The sequence below is a fragment of the Cynocephalus volans genome, chromosome 1 (genome assembly GCF_027409185.1).
Source record: "Cynocephalus volans isolate mCynVol1 chromosome 1, mCynVol1.pri, whole genome shotgun sequence".
NCBI lineage: Eukaryota > Metazoa > Chordata > Mammalia > Dermoptera > Cynocephalidae > Cynocephalus > Cynocephalus volans.
In genome coordinates, this window is record NC_084460.1 from 205,320,266 (window position 1) to 205,345,073 (window position 24,808).

The following is a 24,808-nucleotide window of genomic DNA, read 5'->3' on the forward strand; positions in this document are numbered from 1 at the left end:
GGACATTTTTTAAAAAAATCCTGTGTGGATAGCCTACCCTCAGAGACCACTCGCTGCACAGTAGCCTTCAGAGAAAAGTTTTGGTTCAGGTATGCAGTGAGAACAGTGAGACCAACCACAGAAGCATTTAGATGGCCTCTGTTTGGGACATCTGGAAGTGCTCCCCTGCCCTCCTTTGCACTCTCTGCACTCCAGGCACTGTGCTGTGTGGGCTGTTGGAAGGAACTGCTGTTCCCAGAGGGGATTTAGATGCGAGGTCCTGTTAGACACTTGCTCTTGATAAAACTCTCCTAGCCATTGCCTCTCCTGGGCTTTATCACCTGGTGTGTCCTGACCTCTCTAACCTCTTAGCACCTCCTCTAAGGCCCAGCTGAAGCCAGCATCTGCTGGTTGATCATCCAGGAGCTGAGGGTCTGGTCATTGCTCTGATCTCAGCGCACAACTTGAGCCATTCACCTTCTCTGTCAGCAGATGTGCAGGGACACCGAGATCAGGCTCCTCAGAGTCGTTTTTACCTGGCTCTTGTTGTTTCAGTGGATGAAAGACATGTGGCGTTCAGATCCCTGCTACGCAGACTACGGAGTGGATGGGTCCACCTGCTCTTTTTTTATTTACCTCAGTGAGGTGAGTAGCTTCTTGTGGTTCCTGGGGATAGATGTGCGTGGTTAGATTGTTTTGTAGCTGGACCTAGAATTTGAAAAGCTTGAAAACGCATGTGTGTTTCCCTCTTCATCCCTCTCCCCACCTCCCACTTCCCCAAGAAGGACGATGTTTTCCCTCCTAAGGGAAAAACAGGCCAGGTTAGGGCCAGCCTGTGGCTCACGTGGGAGAACATGGTGCTGACAACCAAGTCAAGGGTTAAGATCCCCTTATTGGTCATCTTTTAAAAAAAAAAAAAAAAAAAAAAACAGGCCAAGTTAACTATTTACGGTCCCCCTACCCCCCCATTTTTTTTTTTTTTTAATTATGGTAAAATAGACATGAGACTGGCCATCTTAACCATTGTCAAATGTACAGTTCAGTGGCCTTAGGTACATTCGCATTGTTGGGCAACCATCACTACCATCCATCGCCAGAACTCTTTTCATCTCGCAAAACTGAAACTCTGTTCCCATTAAACACCGACTCCCCGTTCCCCAAGCCCCCTGCCCCTGGCCACCACCCTCTGTTTTCTGTCTCTGAATTTGCCTACTGTAGGTCCTTCATATGATGGAATCCTAAAATGTTTATTATTTTGTGAATGGCTTATTTCACTTAGCATGATGTCCTTAAGGTTCATCTATGTTGTAGCATATGTTAGAAATTTCCTTCCTTTTTTAAGGCTGAATCATATCGGACTATCTGTGTGTAGCACATTTTGCTTAGCTGTTGTGAATAATGCTGCTATGAACATGGGTGTTCAAATATATCTTCTTTGAGACCCTGCTTTCAGTTCTTTTGGGGATCTATCCAGAAGTGAATTGCTGGATCATGTGGTAATTGTATTCTTTAAGTTTTTGAGGAACTGCCATGTTTTTCATGTGGCAAATGGTTGCTCACCAGCAGGGCACAGGGTTCCAGTCTATCCACATCCTCACTAGCGCTTATTATTTTCTGGTTTTTCTGATAGTAGCTATCCTACCAGGTGCGAAGTGGTAACTCATTGTGGTTTTGGTTTGCATTTCCTTAACGATTCGTGATATTGAGCATCTTCCTCATGTGCCTGTTGACTAAGTTAGCAACAAGCACATGAAGTTAGTTACTTTTACCTTTTTTTTTTCCCTTTTTCTCTGAGCTTCATTTCCATTTGTACTTTTTAAAAAATTTCCTTTCAACTTTCTATTATAAGATTTTTCAAACATTCAGGAAGGTTGGAAGAGTAGCACAGTGAACACTGGTATACCTACACCTTCATTCAACAGTGGAAATAACCACATTTTAAACATGATGGGGCCTTCTCTAAACCTCTTTCTAGGTCTTAACACATCCAGATATCTGTATATACAAGAATGACATCGCAGTTTACATGTTGTTCTGCAGTCTGGGTTTTTAATTTTCCTTTAAAATATTGTAAATATTTTAAGTTTCACTAAATATTCTTCCACAACCTCATGTTTGGTGTCCCCTTACTATCTGTTGCATGGATCTATCATAACTTCCACAGCCAACCCTGTATAGTTGGATATTGTTATTATCTCCAATTTTTCACTATTATGAAAAAAGGAAGTTCAGTGAACATCCCTGAGTTTTTTTTGCCTTTGGGTAATAATCTTCTGAGGGGAGATTCCTAGACTGGGGATTCAGAAGTCAAGGAACATGCCTTCCAGAAAGGTTATATCAATTCACACTCCCACTGATAATGCATGACGCTCTCTGGTTATCCACATCCTCTCCAGTATTTTTAATCCTAGGGTAATTGTATTTTTGAAAAAAATTTTTATAGGAACCACTGTAATGGGGTCTTATAGTAGAGGAGCAAAATTGGACTCAGCTCTGACTCCCTTATTTTCAAATAATTTATTTGCATCTCTGCCTCTCTCACCAGAGATGTCATTTGTACTCTCGAATTTAATTAGCAGCTTTTTTTAAGGATTGCATATCATTTTACAGACCACATGGAATTCGTTACAGTCTTCAATGATCTCCATTTCACCTTTAGGAGTGGGGAAGAGTTAAGACTTTATCCAGAACCTTGTAGGGAATAAAAACCTGCTGACTTCACTTCTCAACCCTGATGGGTGGCGGCAGCCCTAGAGTCTTGTGAAACAGGTGCTGGCTAATTTCAGAGTAGGGGAAACCTCAGCAGGCTCTCTGCTGCCATTTCTTATGTATTCTTTCCCTTGTGTTTTGTATGATGTTGCCATTGTCATTTGACCAATAGTTAGTAACAGCTCCCTGGTGATGCCATGCAGAAAGGATAACACCTCCATTTCTGAAGCTAAATTAAATGCTTTTGTAATTTTCCTTGTGGGATTCAGGTACCTCTCTTTTCTGTGTCATAAGGTGACAGGGACAGCTTCTTTGGGGGCTGGAAGCCAAATGAGTATTGCTGTAAGGCATGTGGCCTTGGATTCTGTGGGTTTTGCCCTTCTCCTAGATCATTAACTCTCTTTTCTCGGTATAATCCAGTCACAGACTTAAAAAAAAAATTTTTTTTTGGACAGGGTTATTCCATGGCCGTTCCATGGCTATGAGAAGAACTCCAGAGCTAATGGTGGTTAAAATACCTCTTGGAAATTAAAAGCACTGAGAGGTGGGTGTGTGATGCTCCTCATTAGCAGGTTGCTGGCAAATTGATTGTGTAGCATCTAGTTGAGTATGTTTCTAGTTTCTGGCTTAGAGGCCTGTGGTCCACCTTCTGGTTTCCTTCTCTGGAGGAGTAAGGCCTGGGACTGGGGATGAACCCTCACCGTAGTAAGAAGTCAAGTAGAAATACTTCTTCTGCCCTGAGGAGGAGGTTCTTCATTCCATTTAATTTTCAAAAGTTTTCTGTCCCTTTCCATCTGATAGAATTGAGCCAGAGTCCTACTGTGCTCTGTGATTGACAAGCTGGGCTAATTTCATGCCTTCCTGAGAGTTCGGGGTACACTGCCCAGGCGATGAGAGAGGATTTCACATCTCCACTCCAGCCTCACTCTCCACCTCCTGGGGCAGAGTGGTCCAGACAGAAGGGACTCTAATTACACATGGGCTTTTTCTCTTCCTTTGAAACATCACTGCCCACCCCCCACCCTAAGGAAGAGAAGTGAGATTCTGGGGAAGGGAAATTTAGAGGAGTGTGGGACGGATGGGCTGTGTGGAGATGTGAGGAATCAGACTTAACCACTGGAGGTTCATTACTAGTGGTTCATTAGCCTGTTCCACTCCCTTCTTATGTAGATGATTAGGTTTTTCTTTTTGTCAGGCTGAATTCAGTTCAGTGAGCCGTTATTGAACATCTTTTGTATTCATTGGTTGTGAGTGTTAATGAGAACTCACTTTCTTGGCATTATGCTATGCACTCATTATCCTAAGAGTCAAATATAAGAGGAAGAAAGGTCTCAGGTGATTGAGCCAGGAAGGGGTGGAGATAACTGTGAATCTCCTTTTCAAGGCTTTAATCTGAAAATAACCCTGAACCTCTGGGCTTTAAAAAAAAAAAAATGCATTTTATCATACCATCCTAATAGGTACCCTATAAGAGCTAATGTTGAATTTCACCAATATGGTCACTTTCATAGGAATACAATCTTAGACCCTCATACCTGACTTCAGTTTCTGTTTCTGCTGCTTTCTAAGCTCCATGATTTTAGAAAAGTTAATTAACCTTGTGTGCCTTGGGTTCTTCCATATAAAATAAGTTTTATTTATTTATTTATTTATTTATTTATTTATTTATTTATTTTTAAGGCCCCTACTGTGAGGATATTGTGAGAATTCCTGACTTTATATGGGAATGTGCTTAGAGTGGAGCCTGGAATATAGGAGACACTCAGTAAACATAACTGACTTTTTTATAGCTTTTAATTTTGTCATTATTTGAGGATAGTTGTGGGACAATGGTTCCATTTTAGAATTAGGATTATTCTCTGGTTCTTGTTCACCAATCTAATTTTAGATCCTTTGACTTCTGGTAATGTAGAAATTCAGCTGTTCTCTTTAACCATTTAAAATTGACATATAAAAATTGTACATATTTGTGCTGTACAACATGTTTTATCTATGTATACATTGTGGCCAAATCAAGCTCTAATTAACTTGTGCATTACCCCCATACTTATTTTTGGTGAGAACACTCACCCTTGACTTCTTTCCCCTGGATATGATACTTATGTTTGTGTTTGAATTGGGAGCTGGATGAATAGAGCCAGTGTACCCCTGCAAGCTGTTAATGTGAAATTAGTAGAGATGGCTTCCAAGGTCCATCAATTCCTTTCTAGTATTTGTAAAATTATGGATAATATCTATGGCTTTGTGGGGCTGTTAGTCTAGTTGTGTTTTCCCCCCCTCTTGTCGTCTTGAAACTCTTCTTATTTTGTTACTTTATTAAGCCCTGAAACCTGTTTATTTCCTGTATCATATGCCAGGTTTCTCCTGCAATTGGGAACATGATTGAGAGGGACATCTTTATTTTACGTGTTAAGTTGATCAGTTTGTGCACCAGTGACTTTTATTCTACTGTTAGTCCTTATTGAAGGAGCCAGTTCTTGTTTCCACCTCTGTTTGACATCAGAACTTTGACACAGCTATCAGAAGGACATGAAGTAAAATGTTTCTCATATTGTCCACTACCAGCTGAATTGAGCATTTAGGTTTAGACCCATCTTAGGAGATGGGATTCATTGTTCTTTCCCATGGTTGTCTCTGTGTGCCAACTTCTGCTGAATTATGGGATTATGAACTCCCTCTTCCCTCATTGATTTGTAGTCTACAGATCTTTTTTGGTTAGATCCCAGGAAGTAAAGTCATCAGTATTTCCCCTTACAATATCCCCATGGGAAATATTATATAGAGATAAAAATCGAGTGGTTGCCCTTGTTTAGGGGCAGGGCTTTGGGTGGTAGACAAGAAGAAGAATGAAACATCACTGAGCCCCCAGTGTCTCGGAGAGCCAAGTTATAGATCACCCAGGTTAAGTCATTTAGCTCCAAAGTCCTGTATTTGTCATTACTGTTGTCCCCTTTGTGTTAACTCAGTTAAGAGACTTGGAGCCACTGACTTTGCATTTGCTCTTATGCTTAAATCCACTTGTTTGAAATATGGCTCTAATTTAGCTACTTTCAATTAATCAATCTTTATTGCTAGTTTTCTAACACTCCATAATTTTGATACCCTTCTCCAAAAAAGAGAACCACCACCAACTCTCCAGAGGACATAACTCATAAAAGCCACATGTTAGCTACTCCAAATGGAAGGAGCGAGTGAATGATTCATTAGGCAGCCTTGTATTTCCAGAACATCAGGCAGTTCATTTTCTGTATCTGTTTTTGTGAGCCATGTAACTACTCCTGTTACAGAGATAAGGCCCTGTAAAGTAATTACTCTGAACATCATTGTTTCAGGTATATTAACTTAGCTGTCTGCAAAGCCTTTTACTGCTATCAGCTTTTATAAAATTTGGAATGAATTTCTTCACCTCTATTGATATTATATTGATGGATGATGCTGATATATCTGACACCCACACATTCTTTTCTTTTTAGACATTTGTTCCAGAAGCTAGCAAGTACCATACCTTTCCAGACCTCTTTATTTGTGTGTGCTGTGTTTTTAAGCACTTCTTTTGCCATTGCAAGTATATGGTAGTTGCTTTGAAATAATCAAATTGTCCAGTGATTGACTGCTAGATCTTAGGGTGTGTACAGGCTGTTGCTTCAAATGCCAGTTTGGACTAGACACGTGTGTGTGTGTATATGCCTGTGTGTATGACTCCCTCATAAAGGAACAAAAGAAGCAATTTCATGCCTTACTCATCAATCTGTTTCTTATATTTCATGAACAACAGGCATAAAGGTCTTTGCCTTTTTCTTCCCTTGGCAATATGTAAAACTAATATTGGCTGAGCTTGCTGTTAAACTTGAGCTTAAATTCAGCATACTTAATCCCTTGATTAATGCCAAGATTAATGCCCAACAGGAAAGGTTGAAAGCTTAAATGTTTGTGAATGTGAGCATGAAATGAAATCCTAATAACCAGTACAATGATTTGGATTTATGGGCTGTGTTGGCTCCTAAAGATAACTTGGAAATGGTGCTGCACAGACTAATTTGTTAAAGTGGGCAGCGACAAAGAATTGATTGTTTAGGTTGCAGGAGAAAACCTAAATGGAAAAACATAACAAACATTTTGGGACAGGGCAGGGAGTATTTTTAAAACATCACTAGTCTGTTGCCTGAGAATACCAACATGTCTTTGAAATGTTTAGCCATTTGAAATAGGAAATTCCCTTTCTGTGAGATTATATTTCTTGGCAGTGAAGGAGGTGACAGAGATTTATTTGTTTGTTTGTTTGTTTGTTTGTTTGTTTTGGTGACAGAGATTTATGATCATGTTCTTTTCACTTTCTGAGTTCAACCTTTATTTGTATCTTTTTCATCTATGTATGTTTATTGCTCTTATTACCTGAGTTGTAAGACACCCTTATAAATAAATGATTTTTTAAAAAAACAATCCTGATTTTACAGACTAATATTAGTCAGGCAGCCTAACTGATCTCTCAGTTCTGTTCCCCTCGACCTCACCCCTCTCTGAAGTTCTTAGTGACATTTCCTGTTTGGAGACTACAACATTTATATTCAGATACTACAACATTTATATTCAGATACTACAACATTTATATTCAGATACTACAACATTTATATTTAGACTTCTTGTTCCGGCCTTCACCTTGCAAATATCAGAAGGGGAAAGGACAAGACTTACCAAACCCCAAACTAGCACCTCTTTGACTGATCCTTGGAATACTTATGACAGGCTGGGACTTTAATACAGTCATTTCCAATTTGTTTTTTACACACTTTTAGATATTGTCTCTTACATTTCTATTTCTATTGTGTGCCCAAAAATATTTTTTTAATTTTTATATTTTAAACTTTTTTAATATGGAAAATTTTAAGCATATACAAAAGAGAAGAGTATATAACAAATCCATGACTCGGATTCAACAATTTGTCAATTCATGGGCAATCTCATTTCATTTACACCCTTCCTTGCCCCATTATTTTGAAACAATTCCCAAACATCATATCATCTATAAATGTTTCAATATGTATCTTCAAGAGACTCTTTGAAAACATATAACTACTTCCATTATAACTACTAATACCTTTCCACATGTGAAAATTAATGTAATTCCTTAATATCATCAAATATCAGATTAGCATTTCTGTTTTCTAGATCGTCTTACAAATTAAAGTTTATTTATTTGAACTAAATTTTATTTTATTTTTTTTAATTTTTATTTTATTTTATTTTATTTTATTTTTTTTATTTTTTAAATTTTATTTTGTCGATATACATTGTAGCTGATTAATGCTCCCCATCACCAAAACCTCCCTCCCTTCTCCCTCCCCCCCTGAACTAAATTTTAAGTAAGAATCATAAATTGCAATTGTTGGCGTCTCCTAAGTCTCTCTTAATTTTAGATTCCCTTCTGTCTCTTATTTTTACCCCTGACAATTTTTGGTTGAAGGAACTGCTTCATTTGCCTTAATTTGTCATATTCTGAGTTTTGATGATTTTATCCCTGTGTTATATAAACTGGTTCTCTAACTTGTGTATTTTCTGTAAATTGATGGTTAGATGCGAGTCTTGATCAGAGTCAGCCTTAAGGTTTTTTTGCAAGACTACTCTGTGGATGGTATTATGTACTTGTGTCAGGAGGCAGCATGTATGTTGTGATATTAGCAGTGGTATGATCAGTGCCTGGGTTCATTAATTTATTAAGTGTTCCTTTTTGATATATCAGGAATGCTTCTGTGAAGAGAAATGGCTTCTCACCTACTATTTGGTCACCCTGAGAGACAGTTCATAAAGAAAACCCCTATTTCCAATTGGCTTCCTAGCATTTTCCACTTTTTTCTTTTGCTTGCTTGCATGCTTTTCATATTTATTATCTTTATGAAGTCATTGATTGAAACATATTTGATATGTTCAATCCATTTCAATTATTTTCAACTTACCCCTGCTTCAGCCAGCGGGAACCTGTTCATATTGCCTCTTGAGTCCTTATGATATGACCCTGGTAGTTTTTAATGGTGTTCTTGCTCTCTGGTATGACAAGACCTTCCAGGTGTATCTTATACAATCCTTGCCCACAGTCTGGTATCAACCATTTCTCTAAGGATTCTGGTTTCTGGAGGGAAATAAAGCTTAGGGACCACATTCTGGGTGCTGGGGGCGTTAATTGCTATTGGGATTTTCTGGGTGCTGGGGATATAACAGTGAACAAACATTCCTCATTAAGGTTTGATTTTGAGAGGAGATAAAACATGAAGAAAGTAAAATATTTAATTTCTTACATCATAGTAAGTGCCCTGGAGGAAAATAAAAGGGTCAAGAAGTGCTCATCAGAAGTGATAGTGTCAGGGCCGACCTCGTGGCTCACTCGGGAGAGTGCGGCGCTGGGAGCGCCGAGGCCGCAGGTTCGGATCCTATATAGGGACGGCCGGTGCGCTCACTGGCTGAGCGCGGTGCAGGCGACACCACGCCAAGGGTTACGATCCCCTTACCAGTCACACACACACACAAAAAATGAAGTGATAGTGTCAGTTTTGAATTTGAATAGAGTCGTCAGGATGGGCCCTACTAAGAAGATGAGTAAATGATATTTGAATGCCTGTATGAAGGAGGTAAGAGAATAAGAAGTGTGGCTCTCTGACAGTGTATAGCAGGCAATGGAAACAGCAAGTGCAAAGGCACTGTGGTGGCCACCAGCATCCAAAATTAACAAGTACGTAGAAAGGAATCTCCAGAGATTGTTGTCTGTTCTTTTCTTACCTACAGTGGTGCCTGGCACATGTGTTTATTGAATGAATGATTCTATTTGAAGCATTTTTTTAAAATAGGCAATATCTTTTTTTGTAGTTGTTCTGAGTGGGTAACTTGCCCAGCTATAACCTTTCTAATCTTGGGGGGAAAAGTCATTGTAAAATTTGTAACATTAAAATTCACTAAGATATTCAGGTTGAGACATGAAGCAGGAACATTTTGAGCACTTATTAACAAATTTAATGTAATGATCTCTAATATCGTATCTATGAGAGTACAAGGCACCAGATTAGACTGTTAGAATGGGATGAGGTAATTATATTAGAAGGCATAGCTTTCTCACCATCTTTTATTCTCATTGCCACTTAGCATTATTTGCCTGAATCTATGCTCTAGGCAAAATTGCACTTTAAACACAAAAGAACTACATCCCTGGTCTCCAAAATGTGACTGCCTCCTATAATTGGGTGGCTTTGGCTATCAAAGTATCTTCAGTGTGGATGCAGGTTTTATGGGGCCAGTTTCACCAGCATGCAGCAGGAAGTGTGCCTAGTGAGAATTGGTAGAAGAAGCATCTCTATGCATTATCTATGTGGTTGGCGGCAGAGGGATTCATTTGCTGCCTCTCCTCTGTAAAGTAAAATTGACTTTTTCCTCCTCTGGCAATTTGGAATGGATTTTTGAAACTCAGTGTCACTTTCTCATTAGAACCCCACTAGTTTTGTGGCAACGTTGACAACTTACTGCAGCTTCTCTTTAAGGTCTGCCCCTTCCCTAACATCTAGAGCAGAACTGTGGAGATCACTCAAACTGTTGGCTTGCTCTTGCACATGGCCTGTTTCATACTTCATTTTCCTAATATTCCTGCCAGCCTCGGAAGGGGGCAGCAGTGGAGTATTCTGGAAACACATTGGCCTAGTTTCTTCTCTGGATCCCCCCACCTACCTGAGGCTTTGTGGAAAATTTCTACTAAAATAAAACTGTTAAAGTGCCACATGTGGAAAAGATTATCATTACCATGAGTATCTTTGGTGCTCAGATCTTGTTTGATATATTCATTCACTACTCAGCAAATACTGGACAAGGACCTACTGTGTGGCAGGCAGTGTTCTCAGGGTGGGGACAGACTGATAGGACAGAAGAAGTTTCTGTCCTCAAGGAGCTTACATTCAGATTGAGCAAATAAATAGCAAAGCAGTACATAAAATAATTTCCATAAGAGATGCATACTCTGAGGGAAAATAAAGTAGGCTAAGGATACAGAGTGACTAGGCAAGTAGGTCAGAGAAGGCTTCTGAGACATTTGAACATAGTATGGAATGAAGTAAGGAAGTGAGGCATGGAACACTCTGGAAGGAAAGTGCTTCAGGTAGAAAGAATAGCAAATGCAGATGCCTCGAGGTATAGGGTTACCAGATAACATACAGGACACCCAGTGAAATGTGGATTTCAGGTAAACAACAAATTTTTAAGTATGTGACAAACACTACGTGGGACATACTATTACTAAAACAAAAATTGATGTTGGAGATTAAAATTTAACTGGACATCCTTTTTCTTTTTGCTTTTCCGTAAATCCTGCAACTCTACTGAAGTGGGAATGAGCTTGGCAGGTTTTTGGTCTTGCCAAGAGGTTGTTTATACGTCGGGCAGAGTGAAGGAGGCACACAGTGTAGGGGTTGAGGTCAGATTTTATATGATTTTAACATAAATTCCGGGTTTTCTTAGTGCAATGAGAAGCTATTTCAAGATTTGAGTACGCGTAGAACATGGTCTAGATTAGGCTTAAAATGATCGCTGTTGCTACACACACAAAGCAGTAGGGGCAAGAGTTGGAAGCAGTGTCTTGTTACTACTTTCACTAACCTTATAGTACTGCCACACAGTAGGAGTATAATAAATCACTTTAAAGAATTTTATATAGAAGACTTAGGCAGTAATACTTTAATATTGAAGACTGGACTCAGATTATGGGACTGTAGGAGCCAAAAGTCTGTGTGCTTTGAGTAGTGATTGAGCACATTGGCTCTGGGGCGGGACAGACAGCGTTTCAGTCCTCGTCTGTGTCCAGTCTGTGACTCAGTGTTTTCATTTGGCATGATAACCAGCCTTTCCCAAAAGATTATTTGAAAGATCAGATGAGATAATGTGTGTAAATGGCTTATCCTCATGCTTGGCCTAGTACATTGTTGCTTTTGTTCTTATCCTTTGTCTCCCACCCCAGCCCCATAAACAACCACTCAAATAAGCAATTGGGCCAAAATATTAAATGACTCAGGTGTTTTGTGGAGAGGACCAGTCTAGATAGCTGAACCACATATCTTTTAATGAGTAGACATCGTTTACCTTTGGCATTTCCTTTTTGAAACTTCAGGAGGTGGAGTGGGCAGGGATTGGCATATGGTAGAGAGAAGAATAATTTCATTTGATACAATCATCAGTATAACAAATATGTGTGTATATGAGTGCATGTGTGTATGTGTAATCAAATGAATGGTCAACTCTATTCATTTGATATGCAACCAACTAGCCTAAGAGGATGATATTAAAATTTTCAGATCTTTTATTAAAAATTTTTTATTGAAACATTGATTGTACATATTTATTGGGTACAGAGTTATGTTTCAATACATATATACAATGTGTGATGATCTAATCAGGGCAAGTAGTGTATTCATCATTGCAAAACTTAATCATTTTCTTGTGATAAGAATTCTTGATCTCCTCTCTTCTAGTCATTTGATAACATGCAGCAAATCATTTTTAATTATAGATTCCTGGATCGACTGTACACCAATAGGACTTATTTGTCCTAGCTAGCTGTAGTTTTGTGTCCATTTACCAGCTTCTCTCTATCTCTCTCCCTCCTCCCCTTTTCCGCTTCCAGTAACCACAGTTCGGATCTTCCAGGATAATAGAATTAAGAGGGTCATTTGATCCAACTCCTTCATTCTGGAGATGAGAAAACTTGAAAGCCAAATGGTTTAAAGTTACATGCCTAGTTATTTGCAGAGTTGGACATAGAATCCATTTGACTGATACCAGATTTAGTCCTCTTTCCCCACTCAAGAGCTCTCCTGTCCCTCACTAAGTGTGGCCTCTAATGTGCTGTGGTCAGAGAAGCAACAGATCTCAGTTGTCACCCAGCCCTGCCACTCACTAGTGAGGTTACCTCAGCACACTCCCTTTAAGCCTTGATTTCCTCCCATGTAACATGGTGATAGCACTCGTGTCATTAGGGCCCTTTGCGGGATTAAGTGATGTAATGCATGCAAGGTTTTTTTTTTCTTCAGAGAGCCTGACATCGTAAGCCTTTAATAAATGATTGTCTGCTTATATAATGTAACTCCTTTAAAAATGATTCTATTAATTAATATTCATTGTTTAAAAAATTATAACTCGCAGATTAGCAGAAAAAAGAAAATGAAAAGCACCCATAACATCATCTGGAGATATTCTCAGACTTTTCTTATGTATTTGTCCCATTTAGTTTTGGTTGCACTAACCATCTGAAAAAATACAGCATGAAATCCTATTATGTCAGTGAGTCAGTGATCCATTAGAACAAGACACTTCACATTAATCATGAAAGAGGCCATAACAGACTAATCATTATTTTTCCAAAAGAACAGAGTATTGCTATGAAGAGTTATGCTATAGTATACCTAACCACATGCATATATGCATTGAATCTACTATTAGTTTTTGCAATAATCCTATTACATCTTCTTCCCCCTTTAAAACCCAACTTGAGCTGTATATATATCTACTAGCCATTTCTTTTTCCTTAAATATAATGAATTGTCCATCCTACAGACCTTGATAATAAGTCTGACCTAGTTAGACATTTAGGGACTCAGAGAATGCTTTGATTCACAATCTCATGATTAAGCTGCAAACGCTTTTTAGTTCAAAGAAGTTTAAATCACTGGAAGGAAGAATGTCAAAAACCGGTATTATTTTATGTCTCCTCATTCAAGAAAAAGTGATTTGTAGGGCCCTCTCCGTGGAATATGTGTTCATATTCTGAAGTTCTAGCCTGGCTCGTCTTTGTCTGTTCTTGCTGCCTCTTTATTTTGTGGCCTGAGGCTAGTGCACTGAAAAGATTAGTTCATGTTGAAGGAGCTTTGCCTTGAAATGGAAGGTTATTAGAGTAATGGTTCTGCTTCTCTATCGATTGTTGTGTGCATGTTGCCATGAACTCAGACGGTTTTCAATTCTTCAACTTACTGTGGTGAATTATTGGCTACTTTTCTGGATGTCCCATTCCTTCTCTGGCAGAGGGCTTGATGCCAGGCCAGAAGAATTGGGCAGAGATGGGGGTAGGCAGTGAGAGGATCCAGTGGGTCTCTGCACCAAGGGCAAATACAAAATCCCATCCCAGAAAGAGAGCGCCAAGGGCCCCAGTTGGAAAAGTGTGGCCAAGGCAGTGGGTGAAGGAAGGCAGCTGCAGGCAGGCGAAGACACTAGGGTTCTGAGAGCCAGGAGGAAAAGAGATGTTCAGGACAACTTGAAATAGTACCACTTCCAGGTTAGGAACATGATGGCACTTCTGGGGTCTAGCTTTATTGGTAGGATGCTGCACTGGTAGGGTAAGCTTGTAAAAGGACCCTGGACAGATTAGACAGAAAACAAAGTTAGGAATTAGGAGGCTGAGTTATCAGCCTTGAACACGATTTTCCCTGAATGTTATTACCGGTGCCCTTATTTAGGAAAATGTTGCTCATTTGAGGGCTGTTTTAGTACTTGGAATTATTGCCAGTGTTGGCTTACTTCCAACCCTGATAATCCTCTGAGGTTTCAGAAAGAAAGAAATGCTTTCTTTTCTTTTTCCCCTTTCTCCACGGGGCAATTGGCTTAAGTATAATTTAATTATTTTGTTAACCAGTTATCCTGTCATTGTGTACAAAAACGACCTTAAAAACCCACCCTTCATTCTCTGTTACGATGTTTCTAATTGATTTTTCCACCATGAGTGCATTTGTAATTGTAAAATTTCTCACTAAAAGCTAAATTGGACTGACTACTTTTCATACTTGCAGGGATGTCCTTGGAGCTTTGCAAAGTAGTATCCAGTGATTCAGAGTAAGAAAAACTAAGATAAATGGTTAGTTTCAAAGAGTAATAACAGTCTTGAGGATTCTGTAGGTAAGTCATATTTTAGAAGATCACCTTGGACTGTATTTTCATCAGTGAATCTTGGAAGATTCTTCTTGGTGTGGAGGATTGCGGAGGGAATGTACTCTCCTTTTTCAATGTCCGGTCTCACTAATTTAGTTGATTTTCTTTAGACTTGTTCCATCTTTCCCCATCATACTTTTCATGAGGAAATTTTTTATCCTGCTCGATTGCTGTGTAAATTTGGTTATTTATTCAGTGGGAGATTTATTTCAAATCTGTACCCTGCTTGCTCATCCTCTTTTTTATTTTATTTTAATTTTTTTTTTTGGTGGAGTCGAAGGTCTCACAAATCAAGTCTGCAATTCATATGAAGGCTTCATCTTATAAATATACTTTATAGGGATGTTTTATTGAGTCCATTTACAAAAATTTAATTGGAGCCAAATAATTCAATCCGGCCTAAGAATATGAGGTACAGATGTGTGTAATGCTGCTGGGGTCAGCTGAGGCTTCATCTATTTTCGAACTGCTTTTCTGCAGTTTTCCCTCATTTTTCTCATTTGTGGAGCTCCAAATATTGCTTTTCATGGTCACATTGCTATAAGATCCTCGTAATTAGACTGTGGGCCTCCAAGGCAAGTTAGTATTTGCTTTTTTTTATGAGTAAAAACCATTTCAACTTTCCTTATGGGGAGTCCTTATGAATCTCTCAAGTCATTCACAAATATGGTAAAGTCTAATTTTACTCCACAAGGAGAAGAGAGAATATTGCACTTTTCCTATCCAGGGATTCCACCCTCCCCAAGCTTTGCTGCACTCTGCTTATTGCTTTCAGCTCATTTGTAGTAGCAGATGGCTTTATGCAAATCAGGCCAATTATTTTTGGTCACAGTAAAAATCACCTTGCATTATGAATAATTTCTGAATTGGTGTAACTAACGTATGTCTTTGAAAACTCATCCAGACCTACAGGGCAGACCATCTTGTCTGACTCTGCTCTGCTGACCCAGGAGGCTGTGGTCCCACACACATCCTGCTGTTTCAGTGACCCCTCCAAGCATCTCTTCTACCCTCCCGCTCTGTTAAATTTTATAGGTCCACATGACTGTAGGAAAATTATTTCAATCCCTGTTTATTAGTCATCTCTAATCTCATAGGCGATAATGCATGCTATATTGAAATTTTATAGCTAGTTTTGATAGAAGCCAGACATCAATATTAGTTGATGCGTTTCTCATTCTTCCTTTACTAGAAATTACTATTTGCCTAATTTTTTTTTTTCTAACCCTGCAGAAAAACAGACATAATTTGCCCAGTTTTCTTTGGTAAAATTTGTTGAAGTAACTCCTATAAAATCTGGCACTTTTTCCTTTCTTTTTCTTCCTCCCTCAAATCTCTAAGTCCTTGATTATTGACAGAATGATCCATCTTCTGGAATGGTTCTCACAAGATCACCGAGGATTTGTTTTTTTGTTTTTCCTTTCATCTCTTTCTCCAATAGGTCTTACTACCCTATTTCTTGAGATCGTATGAAATGAATAGTCAGAAAACAAGGGAAGCCTTGACCTATTAGCCTTAAACTATCAGTTGCATTCCTAATCTGAGATAAATGATTGACTTCTGTGGCTCAAATAACATCCTACTTCCTTTCCAGGTATGACATGGCAGGTAACGAGTCATTCCTGTCCATTTGCTAAATAGTCACAGAGGCACCTTTACATTTTCATTTCCCTGTGGTAATGTTCAAGTCTTAACTTCTTGCCACAAGACTCCCTGTCCTCTGGTACAGAAGTGTGAAGACTAAATGATTAAGGAATCAGTAGCTGTAAAGTATTTCAAAGGACAGATGTAAAGTGTGATCACATGCTACTTCTCTGATCAGCAGTGGTTATTGCTGATTATCAGAGAAAGAGCATGTGATCACACTTTACATCTGGTAACCATTGCTGATTGTTTCATCTGAGAGGGCACCTGTATCTGGATTGCTAGCTAAAAGCATGGCAGTTTGGCTAATAATAGCTCACATTAATATAGTGATCATTGTGTGCCAGGAACTGTTCTCAGTGCTTTGTACATACAGTAACTCAATTATAGATGAACCAGCATACTGAGTGTCACTGATTTACGTTTTTCAGGTTGAAAATTGGTGTCCTCATTTACCTTGGAGAGCAAAAAATCCCTACGAAGAAGCTGATCATAATTCATTGGTAAGTGATTTTGGAAAACTCTTTCTAGACTTGAGCGTTTAGGTCAGATGCCAAGTGATACATGTGGAATCTTCTAGAAATTCTGGCTATAATCTGAAATAGTGTTAAACTGAAAAACTCACGGCACCAGTCTTGTGGAAGTCTAGGTGACCAAATCAGTCAACCACTTATATATTTTTTTGTCAAGCAATTCTCTGAGGGTTCCTAAATGCTGGGCTACTGCTATGAATTAGACCTGGTACCAGACATGAAGGCCCTTGGTGATCTAATGAGGGTGATGGTTGTAAATAATGACCATGCCTGTCACAAACGCTGTAATACAGGACTATGGAAATAATGAGGAAGAGATGATCTCAGCCTGCAGGGGTCAGGGTAGATTGCATAGAGAAGCTGACACTGGAGCTAAATTTAAAATGACGAGCAAGTTTGTACAAGGTCAAGGCGAAAAGGGGGTCTCTGATATGGAAAAGTGAGAGCTTGGCAATCACAGGGAGTAGAGCATGGTTCAGTGGAGCAAAGCCATAGGGTTTGGATGAGATTGGAAAGGTAGGAAGGGGACTGTGAAAGGCTTTGTATGCCACATTAAATGCTTAAGTCTTTATTCTTTAGACCACGGATCAGCAAACCTGTTCAGTAAAAGGCCAGGTAGTAAATATTTTCATCTTTTCAGGCCATAAGAACCATGTTTGACAACTGCTCAATTCTGCCATTGTAGCACAGAAAGCAGCCATAGACAATATGTAAATGACCAATAAAACTTTATACACAAAAACAGGAGATAATGAGGATTTGGCTCAAGGGCTGCTGTTGGCTGACCCATGCCATAAACCTGGGCATCTTGGGATGTTGTTGAGTCAGGGAGGGAGATGAGTGTTTAGAATGAGCTATGGTGACTGCTGAAAGATAGATTCAACGTGTTTGAGATGTTCTATGCAATATAGGTATTATGTTTTTCCATTATTTCATTCATTGGTTGTATCCAACTATATTGTCCAGAATATTGGGGAAAATATTCGTCTTGGCTTTTAAGTTATTCTGGTCTGAATTTTGAATTATATTCAGTTATAGCAGAAAAATGGTATTTCTGGCTTTTAAATTTCTTAGTAAATAATGAATTGGGCGTTGGTTTTTTTGTTTTTGTTTTTGTTTTTTGGTTTTTTTGGACTGGTACAAAACTAAAGGATGAGCATTTATTTTCCTATTTAACTCTGGACAGAAAGAGGCTTTTTGACAATCCACCTGATGTCAGGTAGCCTGCTAGGAATTGGCTTCAGTTTTCCCAGGAGTCTGCTGCCCTGCACTAGATCCAAGTGGCATGATACACTTGGGTGCTGAGATTTCAAGGTACATCAAGCACACTCACTGTAAAAACTGCAATTTAGCATAGCTCAGGGCTTTGCAATGGCTGTGCTGCCTTTCTCAATTTCTGATTTTTTAATGATTTCCCTTACAGCAGATAAGCAGTCAGGGACCTTTGCTTCAATTTGCAATCCCGAGACCTTTAAGGAAGAGCTGTGCAGCAGACAAGACTTACTTTGAAGCCCTGGATTTAATTGACTATTTCTTTCAAGTTTTCAAATGTCACCTCATGAAAACCATTATGCTTTCTGACTTTTTATCTGATATTCATTTTATTAAATTTCTGTTACTAGGCAGAAATTCGTACGGATTTTAATATTCTCTACAGTATGATGAAAAAGCATGAAGAGTTCCGGTGGATGCGACTACGGATCCGGCGAATGGCTGATGCATGGATCCAAGCAATCAAATCCCTGGCAGAAAAGCAGAATCTTGAAAAGAGAAAGCGGAAGAAAGTGAGTTTCGTATTAATTTTGTTCAGTTAGATGCCAGTTTTCTTTTAAAATTTGATTTTGCTTGGAAACAAGACTAAGAAAAATGTCATGTCTCAAATGATACTCCCTCAGGATGAATCTGCTCAGTCTTTTGTACAGCCATTTTTGGGTTTTCCTATCGCCAATTAAAATACTCTTACTTAGCAGGAACCAGAACAAGTTTCTTGGATGAAGCCAAGCCAATTATCTGCCTACCTGACTGCTTCTCTCTCAGGGTATCAGGAAATTTTCCCTCACTTCTTTACCTGAATTCAATTTTTGAGAATTTGTTGTTACGTCATCATGACAACTTCATATTTTTTTTTTTGTCAATTCTAGGGTTTGGGCAGCCATTGAGTTCCATTGCTGTTCTGTCTGGTTAGTGTTTCTGCTTATGGTCCTAGGAGAGAGATACTTTACTAAACTTGAGCCAGTTTGTTTCGAGTTTATGAGGAGATGCCTGGAAAACCTCTAGAATCCCATGGGCTTAGAAGAACTTATACCCTAAGAGTTACAGATTAGGTGGCATGGCTTTAGATTAAACTGTTCTGATTTCAAAACTGAGCAAAGTGAATAATTTGCTCTTACATCTAAGAAAAGAACTTAAAAATGAGTTTGGTATTCCTAATTGACTAATTTGATATCTTTGAAAAAGAAAATACAGATACACTTGCAAGACCCCAGACTGCACAGATTGATGGGTCAGCTTCTCTTAGATCTTTTGAGTTTATGAGACAGCAAGCCCAAACATATGGCACCAAATACTTGTATATGGAAGAGCATGTGTTCAGATGCTGCAGGTGGGCTGTAAAAGAAATAAAGAGTATTTCTATGTAATCCTATGGAGTAATCTCCTGGATATATCGTTAGGTGAAAAAAATGTTAGGTGGAAGATAGTGTATATTATTTTTAAAAGGGAGAGGAATTTATATCTATAGGTATACATGTAGATATATACATACACATATAATATGCATATGTTTCTTGCTCATGTTTTTTAAAATGGAAAGATAAACCATAAAATTAAAGGAGTGGATGGTAGTGATGGCTGCACAACAATGTGAATACACTTAATGCTACTGAACTATACACATTAAAATGGTTAATTTTATGTTATGTGTATTTTACCACAATAAGAAAAAAAAAAAAATAAGGGGAGGAGGGAATAGCATAGAAGCGACAAGTATAGAAATTGGATTTCTCTGAATGTATCTTACTTTGTAGATTTGACACTGGAACCATTTTATGGAAGTATAAAACAAAGTTCAGTTCCCAAAAAAAAAAAAAAAAAACCATACCTAAAAGTCACAAGGAAAATAAAACTGATGAACTGACTACATATCCATCAGTTTGGATGTAAGCACTCAGAAAAGAACTATTTTTGGTAATTTCAGGACACCATAAATTGAACATTTCAGAAATATGTTAATACGATTTTTACTAATTATGTAGTGTGCAGTGATATTGATATATTCTTATTCTGAATTCATTGAGAATATTGATATAAAGCAAATGAGTAGTTACGTTAGTATCTCTGAGAAGTGGGATTGTGAGTGTGGGAGAGAGGAAATAAGTTGTGAGGTGGATGATGGTCTGTAAGAATACTGTAATCCTGAGTTTGAATTGGAAGTCCCAGTATAAACTCGTGATTTAGCTTTGAGGAAAAAATACATTTCCTCACTAGAGCCACTGAAAAAGGCCCTCTATGATAAACTAAAGTACCCTAAGTCCCAGACTCTGATCTCTAATGCAATTTACACTAGGTGGTATAAGAGGTACTTGGAAAAATAGCTTATTAAGGTCTGAGACAGGGCTGGCCTGTAAGCTCAGTTGGTTGGAGTGCAGCCTTGTAACACCAAGGTCAAGTTTCGGTTCCCCATACCAGCCAGCTGCCAAAAAAAAAAAAAGAGACAAAACTTGTACATGATGAGCTTCGACCATCTTGTCATCATTCCCAAGGGCAGAGAAGCTATCAGACTACTAGGATTGTGTCAAAAGAACTTAGGGGCCAACTTGGATAGCCTCACACTGGTCAAGGTGGAATAATTTGATAATCATTAAGGACAACTGCAATTCACTGAAACACAGAAAATGTATTTATATCCATGATTTTATAATATTTTTTAAAAATACAAAAGAACCTCGTAGGTCTTGAGTATGCTAAAGAACAATTTATTAATGTGAAAACTGGTAAATAAAGGGAAAGAATCATGTATTTACCAGGCTCGTTCTTTGTAAACCTCAGGGTCACCTCGGTAACCAAATAGTTGATGAAGGATAGTTTCTCTTTATAGAAGAGTTCCAGCTAATATATGCAGAAGGAATGATAGAATATCACCGTTTTGCAACCCCGAATGAATTAATGGATCTAGTTAGTGATTATCAGTGGCCATTCACATCCCCAAACACAGACACCTACACATCATTCCCACTGGTGGGAGTACACAGCACCACCTATGAAATACTTTTGCCAAAAAAATCAAATCTGACTTTGATTGTGTCTGTAGATCTAATTATTAATTTAGATCTAATTACTGATTACAACAACTTGGGATTGCAATCAGCAAAATCCAGAGTGTGGGAAACTCTTCTGGAAATAAAACCCAGTTTCTTTGATAAATAAATTATATCCCCCAACCAGTCCCCCTAAAAAATATGAGGGGACTATATAGGTTAAAGGAGGCAAAGAGACTTACAAGGCAATTATAATGTATACATTTTGACTTCTGAATCATACAACAAAACTTTAAAAAAAAAAAGGAATAGTTGAAATATAAACACAAACGGTATCAGATGATATTAAGGAATTATTAACTTTTGGGGGGTTATGATGATATGGTTATATTTTTTAAGTGAAGGTATGTTTCTTTTAGAAATACATACTGAACTATTTACAAAAGAAAGGCTGTGATATCTAGAATTTGCCTCAAAGTAATCTAGAGGGGTTGAGAGAAAATAGGGTGTGTATAGGTGAAACAAGAGTTGATCATTGTTGAAACTACGTGATCAGTACATGGGATTGACAATATTGTTATATCTGCTTTTCTATGTGTTTGAAATTTTCCACATAAAAGGTTAAATATTCAGTTGTAGAAAAAAGCCCAATATTGTTAAAAGATATTTTATTGTTCTGACTTACTTTCCTTTAATTCTGATTTTACAGATACATCCAACTTTCTGATAGCAGGATTATCTGTCTATACTTTATGCTGATAGCCATACAGAGGGAGCAGTGATCTTATTTATCTAAAACCAAAAAAAAAAAAAAAAAATTTTCCATCCTTTCTTTGTACCTTCTAGAAAAATGGCATACCCCACATTGAGATTTTGTTGGGACATAAACGTGACTTTGGAATTGATCACTTTCTGGTGGTCTGCTATGGAGTTTGTGGTTCGTTCAGTGCAAATCAGCATATGCCTCTTCTTTGTTTTCCAGGTCCTTGTCCACCTGGGACTCCTGACCAAGGAATCTGGATTTAAGATTGCAGAGACAGCCTTCAGTGGTGGCCCTCTTGGTGAATTAGTTCAGTGGAGTGATTTAATTACATCTCTGTACTTACTGGGCCATGACATTAGGATTTCAGCTTCACTGGCTGAGCTCAAGGAGTAAGGAGATTACTTTTCAATTTTAAAATCAAAATACAAAAAAGAAATTGTAAACTCTTAAAGCCCTCTATTAGTGTGTAATTTCTTGTGGAGGAAAATGAAAGTGATAATTCACTAAACAGGAGATAAGAAGATTATTTTCAGGAGCTAAATACATACACTGTGAAAAGGATAATATGTTTTCATTGTAGCTGCAGGCTCTAGAGGCTTCATAAATGAATGCCAGAAAATTCAAACTAAGGAGCTTATTCTTTGCTATTACAGGTGCTTCCAACATCTGCAGCACAAAACATTATTGACTTTCCTAATTCCCTGTCTCTTGCTGAAATTCACACTATTCCCTGCTCAACATGGAGCTTTCTAAATCTTAAAACAGGGCAGGTTCCTGTTTATAATTAAATTTGGATAGGATGAATTTCCTGAAAGCCCTGATCCAATCCATTTCCAACCAGCCAACTTTCAACTGGGAGTCTGTTAACTCTACCTGGGTTTTCTGTTTCACTGAAATTTGCTTCTAGCTCTAGCCCTCTCTTAATCCCTTTTAGATTGACACAGCTGGGATGCTTAGATACCCTTCACTTCTTTGGATAACTCCCCATGGAGACGTTCTACTCAGTGGCCAAGTTATATTGCAATATGTTAGGTGTTTCTGGAAGAAATACCTTGAATGGATATTCTAGAGATGGGAGGGGTGTTCAAACAATCTTTTCCTACTTTATTGTCCAAGACATTGACACCTAGAGGGGTTCCACCCTGCTCCTACTTGATTGTCAAAGACATTGACACCCAAGGAGTCACTTGTGTTAGGTCCAACGTCCACACCTGGTTGATTGCAATGTGTTGAGATGGAAACAATATCATTAAGATTATATAAGCTATCATTTCTTTTTTTTTTTTTTTTTTTTTGGTCTTTGTTGTGACCGGTAAGGGGATCAACCCTTAGCTTGGTGTCACTCGCACCGCGCTCAGCCAGTGAGCGCACCAGCCATCCCTATATAGGATCCGAACCCGCAGCGGGAGCGCCACTGCGCTCCCAAGTGCTGCACTCTCCCGAGTGCGCCACGGGGCCGGCCCAAAGCTATCATTTCTTAATGATTTTCATATGCCAGGTGCTGTAATAAAAGCCCAGTTGCAACAGTAATATCAACAATTATGACAACCATGATATTGATGATGAGTGTTAACAGCTAACCTTTCTTAACTGCTTACTGTGCATCAGACACTAAGCACTCTACATGTTTTATCTTATTTAGTCCTTAGCACCCTGAAGTAGGTGCTATTGCTCTCTGCATTTTAAAGATGAGGAGCGTAAAGATGAGGAGGTTCAAACCAAAAATGAGTTATTCGAGGATTCATGGATTATATGTAGGAGACCCAGGATCCTGTGTCTTTTGGACTTAAAATCCAGTGCTCTTCACCACAGTTCTACATTGCTTCTTTCAGAGCTAGATAAACCTGAGGTCTTCTGAACCCTTAATCACCACTGTCACCACTCTTGTTCCTTTAAAGGCTGCTTCCTGTTGCATTCCTCCTGCTTGCTTTAAAACACGCTGGGTATACCATCTATAAAGCAGATGCATTTGAACACTTAGCAGTCACTTATTCAGTGCTTTCTGTGGGCTGGTTTTTGGTATGGGACATACAGAGATAACCACCTGCATGTGGCCAAGGAGCTGCCAATCTTTTGATAATTATGACTAATATATTACATAATGATTTCACTAATTACATTAGTGCTAATTGAGGTGTGAGATGCTAGAATGTAAGCACAGGTAGTGCAGAAAACTGAATATTGTTTGCCACTCTATTATATAACTGTTATTGAATGAATGAGTGAAAGAATGACTAAGCGAATGAATGGAATACTGTGGAAATACCAGGGACAGGTACTGCCAGGGGAGGTGAGGAAAGGCATATTAGGGATTTATCCGGCAGAGACTTAACTTAATGGTCAATGGAAAGCCTATAGTGGTCTGTATGCACACTGAGGTCAAGGCTAGATGTGTTTTATTTAGAGAACTGTGGAAGCAACATAGGGCAGTGGTCCCCAAATATGCCTGCGTGTTAGAATCACCTGGGGATGTTTTTGAAATTCTGAAGCACAGATCAATCCTAGGCTGATTAAATCAAAATCTTTAGGGGTACAGTGCAGCTGTAAGTATTTTGTGATGCCTCCAGGTAATTCCAGTGTACAAATTTTGGAACCACTGAACACAGGGAGGACTAGGAGTCAGCACACTGAGGCTGGAATTCAGCCCTCTGCCTGTTTCATGGGAACACAGCCACACTTCATTGTGTGCGTGTTGTCCACAGCTGCTTTCATTCTACAGTGGTGGAGTTGAGTAGCTGTGACAATGTATGGCCCACAAAGATGAAAATATTTATTACCTGGTCCTCTACAGAAAGTTTTCTGACTCTTGGGAAGAAAGTGGTTATAGGGATCTTAGCTTTTTGTAGAAATGCAGAGGAGAGGAAGAAGGGTGCCTGAAGCAGTGGCAATGTGGAGCTATAGAGCAGACTTTTGTTTGTGACCCTTCTTCTTTCAATCAGATGTTCGTAATTAGGTGAAAGATGACTGTGGGGCATCCATAGGGA

General features: G+C 38.7%; 1 protein-coding gene across 1 annotated transcript in view; it reads left to right on the plus strand.

The window, feature by feature from the left end:
* The window catches only part of MGAT5 (alpha-1,6-mannosylglycoprotein 6-beta-N-acetylglucosaminyltransferase), a 206,891-nt gene that overhangs the window by 66,334 nt on the left and 115,749 nt on the right, over positions 1-24,808 (plus strand). Inside the window, exons 4-7 of the mRNA XM_063107231.1 lie at positions 535-624; positions 16,704-16,775; positions 18,428-18,589; positions 22,044-22,213. Of these exons, the coding sequence (XP_062963301.1) occupies positions 535-624; positions 16,704-16,775; positions 18,428-18,589; positions 22,044-22,213 (494 nt within the window). The remainder of the gene's footprint in view (positions 1-534; positions 625-16,703; positions 16,776-18,427; positions 18,590-22,043; positions 22,214-24,808) is intronic.